Below are 6,307 nucleotides of genomic sequence, written 5' to 3'. Positions count from 1 at the left end.
TTTAAATAATAAAAATAAGCTCTTACGGAAAATCATATTATAAAATTTTAATACAAAAATCAAAATAAATAACTTTTAAAATCGGCCAAATATTTATATCATTGATAAAAAGGGTATTCCAACTTTTTATTATTTTAACATATTTAAAAAAATAAAACTTTATACTTTATGCTATATATTATTGGATATACATATCCAATTACCTATATAAAAATGCCGCCCTTTATATTGGATAGAATGTACAGCAATGCAAAATACATATTGAACCCATCACGTTTCCACTGTTCTATAATTTTTTTGTGGAGGAAACTCCTCCTAATTAAGAAACTATACTTTAATCAATCAAAACAACATCCTGGAAAGGCTGGATAGGTTGGTCCCCACAGATACTTGTGGAAATTTAACAGACAAACGTGAGTTATCGGTAAACTGCAGCCCGCCCCCTGCCCTGACAATGCACGATGAGGTGTGCTCCTAAATTCCGAGCTGGAAACGACGTAATTTCCAGAGGCGGCGGCACCGGCACGCAGGCGCGGCATTAAGAGCCGTGCTCGGATTGAACAAATCGAACACTTCCACGTAGTAGTAGATGACCGGCATCTGACATTTTTTGCGGCTATAGACCCGTTTTGCAGGCCATCGCCATGGATGGGATGGGACGGGATGGCATGAACCGGACAGGGGTAAGAATTATGATATGGATGACGTATTAGCGACGGAAAAATCGGCTTGACATTAACTGGGTATATCCTCCGGTGTGGGCGATATAACGCGGCTGCAGCATCTTCCGGTGGCTCTTTATCACGCGAATGACGCGCCGCTCCAGGTTTAGTGAGGACAGTTGAGCGGTCGGCGGCCGCCAACAAGCGCAGCTTCAGCGAACCATATGCCATCGACCCATTTTTCTTTATCTCACGGAGGAGGTACCTGAGGATGGTGGTGATTATATTTTTATATTTTAATTTTAAGAATTAATTTTATTTTAGATTTTTTCTAATATTACACATTAAAATAAACTATTTTTTTATTATATAAAAATAAAAATAAAAAATCGGAAATTTCATGTATATCTCAAATCTTACACTTTTTACTATGCGTTAAAATCGTGTAGACTTTAAATGAAAAATCTTATTTTTATGTCAAAATTCTAGATACATTGGAACGAATACAAATATATAATATTAATTCATAAGTATTATAGTGTATATAAGTGTTTCAGCTAGTGCATATATAAAAATTATATGGGAAAATTTTTATATGATTATTTATTTATAGTTTATATAGGAATTAAAATTATATGAAGGGAATTTAATAGGACCATTTACTCTTTCATTACTTAGATGCTATTCTTCAAATACAATGAAGCAAAAAATATAATTGTTAGACTATGACATTCTTTTTTCTTACAAGGTAATCAGTCTAATTGTTCAAACAATAGCAATGAGTTTTTTGAAAGGCAATCAAAATATAGTATTATTTTATGGATATCACTATAATGTTCTATAATGTTCAATAAAAGATAAAAATGATTTAAAACCCGACAACACAATTTTCTATATATATATATATATATATATATATATATAGCTTAAGAGAAATTTTTGCCATAAAATTATAAGCCTAATGATTGGTGCACATGCCCATTATGATGCAGGACACCAAACTAAAAAATAACATTATTTTTTGTCCAAAAACAATTAATGCTTAAATTGAATAATACTTATGGCTTTGTTTAAAGACACCACAATTTCAAGGAACAACTAATTTTTAGTAGAAGAAAATCTCTTCAAAAAATCATATTTTGGGAGCATTTAAATCATTTTTTATCGTTGAAATGGATTCATCACCATCAAGAACCCATGGGGCAACTAAAATCCTGAAGCTTGATAAGTGTAATCAAGATTAGCACCATCAAGAACCCCTGGGACAACCAAAATCCTTAAGCTTGATAACTTAACCCTGGTTTTTTTCTAGATTTTCTCAAAATCATGCTGGAATTTCTATTGCTTTTCTAGGCGAAATTGTCACTGACTTGACTACTCGAATACTTATTCAATGTTGAATTTTTTATCATAAGAAATCAAACCTACATTGCATCAATGTTGATCTCCACCCCACTATCATGTCTTCATATTAGGTAGGCAAATGTATCAAGCAATAAATGCAAACAAGCCAAGGAGACAATAAGTACAAGCAAATGGAGTAGTTAGAAAGATGGGTAAGTGGAGCCATGAAAAATTGCTACTTAACATTTGTAAATCCAATCAACACGAGGATGAGGATTTGATTCAAATTGGAATTATTTCTCTTCTATAAACAAGAAAAAGACTCACCATAACCAAAACTTTCGATTTTTAATGTCCACTATTGTGATGTAATTTTAGTAAATAGGCGATACATCATGCATGAACTCCATTACAATAAAATTCTATTGTATAAAAATGATAACCAAACTACCCCACTATCATTTCTTCATATTAGGTAAGCATAAAGAAAACATATAGGTACTATTCATAAATCCAAGCAAATGTGGTAGGCAAGAATAAATGTAAGCAAGCAAAGCAAACAAGAAATACAAGCAAATGGAGTAGGTAAAAAGATTGGTAAGTGGAACCATGCAAAATTGTTACTTCAACATGTGTAAATCCAATCAACAAAATAATAAGAAATTGATTCAAATTGTAATTGTTTTTTTTAAGCAATTAAAAACTCACCCTAATCAAAGCTTTTAATCTTCAATATCCGCAACTAATTTTAATAAATAAATATTACATTCATAAACTCTATTACAATATTGTATAAAAGTAATAACATTTTTTTTTAAACTATTAAAAAAAATTAACATTCTTATTTTTTAATTCAATAAATATAAATATAAATATATATATATATATATTAATAATAATAATAACATTAGTCTATTAAAATGATGGCAAATAAAGTGAATAATAATGGCAAATAAAGTGAATAAAACATTTTATGAAATATGAGCTAAAAAAATTGAAATTTTTTCATTTTCATGGGAAATAATTAGATACCTTATATGCTCTGTAAGGACAGTGACGGCTTCAATTATAAACCCTGCCGGTGGTCTTGGGGAGTTGGAGAGCTCCGTGTTCCTGCACTCCTACCGTTCCCGCTTTTTACCAAGTCCAAGCGGCCGAAGAAGCTGACCTGCTGCTACGCAATGTCATGCGGCGGCGGCACGGTCGACGGGCCGCCGGTGCTTTCTAACGGCTATTGACTGTTGCCGTTACAGTCACGGCAACTTTTGAAACGTCAAATTTGAAGTCGCGTAATGGGAGAGTGATTTCGTTCGGCGGAAAAATGGTGACTAAGGGCTTTACGTCACGTCAAACTTCCGGTCGAACTGGCGCTTCTTGCAGTGTGCCTCCCACCTTCATGAACGCCTCATAGCATTCCATGTATATATCCATGAATATATTCCATGTATATATCCCTGGACATCCATGACGGAGACAGCGGCATAGTCCCCCCAACTTCGTTATAAAAAGAGGATCGGGAGGTCCCTTGGGGCTAAGTGAGCGAGCGAGCGAGCTAGGCGGTACGTAAGCAGGAGAGAGTTTTATTTTCTTGTGTTTCAGAGATTTTGCAGTGCGTGTAAATGGCGGTAGAAACGATGCGGATGTCGAGGGTGAGACTCGGAGGTTGCGAGGACGAATCCCGGGCCGTCAAAGAAACCCATTTCAGGGGCGTGCGAAAACGACCGTGGGGGAGATTCGCAGCGGAAATCAGAGATCCATGGAAGAAGACTCGAGTGTGGCTGGGCACATTCGACACCGCCGAGGAAGCCGCCCGTGCTTACGATAGTGCCGCCAGGAGATTGCGCGGCCACAAAGCTAAGACCAATTTTTCTGTCACCGTCGACGATCACAATAACGCTGGTGCGCCCGCACTTTCCTGGACTCAGGCGCTGCATCCTCAGCAGCCGGATCTGAACGCCGCAGCTTTTGCTTTCGTATCAAACAAGAGACATGAAGTTTCCTCTGGAAGCGACCGGCTCGAGTTCGAATCTCCCAACAATTCTCTCCACGCTGCAGCCTCTGAGCAGGCGGCCTCTTCGTCCCCGCGGAGGGCCCCGTTCTTGCTGGATCTTAATCTTCCTCCCACCGCTGATCAGGAAAACGAAAGCGCGGTCCCGTGGAATTAATGGGAACGAGTTTCTTGAGGGTTTTAGGGTTTTTTGTTTCGTGGTCTTCTGTGCAGTGTATTTCCACACAGCATTTCGTAACATTTTAACCAGCATCTGCAAGATACATGTACAGATTTCCAGCTTAAAATTTGAGATTCACGTTTTTCCATGATTTTTCTACGTCTGCTTTATTTTTTTTGGCTCCCTATATCAACGGATGTCAGATATCAGAAATTCTTAAACAACATTTGTTTGTTCCATAAATAAAGTTATTGGTTTCAAGTAAGAACAAACAACATTGGTTTGCAATATAAATAAGTGAAGGATTGTCTTCTGCATATTATAAGATGATAAATTTTTATTTTCACTTACAGGTTTCACATGTGATCAATTTATCTTCAAAAGCTATGGACAGACTTTCTCTGGGATTTAAGGTCTATGAAGATGAATTGTGATGAATTTGATATGGAATAGTTATGAATTAACCCTAATATATAATTTTGTAATCTCTCATATATATATTAAAATTATAAATTTATTTGTTTTTAATTAAATTTATTAAGTTGGAAAAAATAAAATCATTAATATTAATTTAATAGATATTAAAAATAAATAAATAAATAAAAATAAAAATATATATTTAAAAAACTTAACATCTATTTATTAAAAATTAATTAAAAATAATTAATTTAAATATATTAAAAAAAAATTATCATTAAAAAAATTAAATTCAATTGAATGTTTGTATAATTAATTTTATTGCAACTAGTTACACTATTTTGAAAAGTTCAACTTTTCTTTGAAAACACTCTATATATTTAAATTAATATAATATAATTCATATATTAAATAATTAATTAATTTAGAATTTTGTTTAATTTATTTATTATATGTTTTGGAGGTTTTTTTTTTAACCGTTTTTCAAGGTATTAGATTGATATATGCAATTAAAATACATTTTAAACAACAAAATTCCATATAAAAACTTAAATTAATATATTAATTAATTAATTTAGAATTTTGTTTATTTTATTTGTTTATGTTTTGGAATTTTTAAATAATTTGGGAGTTTTTCAAAATGTTAAATTAATATTATATTTTGATCAGAAAGATCACAATTTGGAAAAAAAACTGTTTTACAAAATTTAACAAAAACACACCAAAATATATAATAATAAAAAAAACTCAATATTTTAATTATATTCAGAGTGAATGTTTGCGATGTGTAGTGTCTTCTTTTTATCACCTTTTAAAACCTTTGAATTATTAAATGATTATCTTGCCTGCAGACTTGAGGCTTTGGAGGTAGAAAATGATAATTTATACTCATAGAACCGTGTTTTGTTGTTAACCACATTTTTGAGAAACCTTTGTTTTCTCAAGATATTAGATAATGTGATTATTATATATATAAACCTTTTATATACATAAATGATTCTTTTCTGAATTGATTAATTGTTTTCTTACATGTATTTAGTGATTGATGTTATTTTCTATTCTTTCTTTTTAATAATAAAAACAAATTAATAATGATAATTTTGAGATATATACATTGTTTTATTAATAATTTTAATATGTAAGAAAGGTTTAAAATGTGTCCCATGAAATTTTATTATTTTAAATGAGATAATCATTAATATTGGAGTTAGAATTAAATATCTTTTATTCAATTTATAGTAAAGTTGGTTAGACTTGTGGTTTAAATTGCATTGAAGTATTACAACCAAGGAATCATGATGGGCATTATGTTATTAGAAATATGAATATAATTAAGTAAAAGTGGTTGGGGACTATAAAATTAATTTGGTATATTAGGTATAATTATCTTGAAATTAGTTAATTGTATTCTTTATAAAATTGGGGCCAAACACCTAACATAGATACAATCAACTAAAACAAATAAAAATATCAACATCACACAAAGATTGGCTTAATTATTCAAATAATTCTCATTTAAAAGAATGATCAACAATAAGTGGCACATATATTAAAACGACACAAGGGTGATTAGTGCTTATCATTGTTAGAACAATATTGATAAAATTTAATCTGATTGAGGATTACATGATTAACATTTGATCTCTTATATGCATTACATATAGGATGCTTACATATTTGTAAAACTATACATATAAGGTTCCTATTACTAAAGGT

At 31.8% G+C, this 6,307-nt stretch overlaps 1 protein-coding gene across 1 annotated transcript; it reads left to right on the top strand.

Moving 5' to 3' along the window:
- Nucleotides 1-3,486: 3,486 nt before the first annotated feature.
- On the top strand, nt 3,487-4,322 carry LOC149229918 (ethylene-responsive transcription factor 11-like). The gene has a single exon (XM_089378790.1). It carries the CDS (start codon nt 3,626-3,628, stop codon nt 4,169-4,171), a length of 546 nt encoding a protein of 181 aa, XP_089234916.1. The 5' UTR covers nt 3,487-3,625; the 3' UTR covers nt 4,172-4,322.
- The last annotated feature ends 1,985 nt before the right edge of the window (nt 4,323-6,307 follow it).

Source organism: Pinus tabuliformis, chromosome J (genome assembly GCF_031772625.1).
Source record: "Pinus tabuliformis cultivar Carrire ecotype Pingquan chromosome J, CPIR1, whole genome shotgun sequence".
NCBI lineage: Eukaryota > Viridiplantae > Streptophyta > Pinopsida > Pinales > Pinaceae > Pinus > Pinus tabuliformis.
Note: the sequence above shows the minus strand (reverse complement) of the source record. Positions and strands in the feature narration are given on the sequence as shown.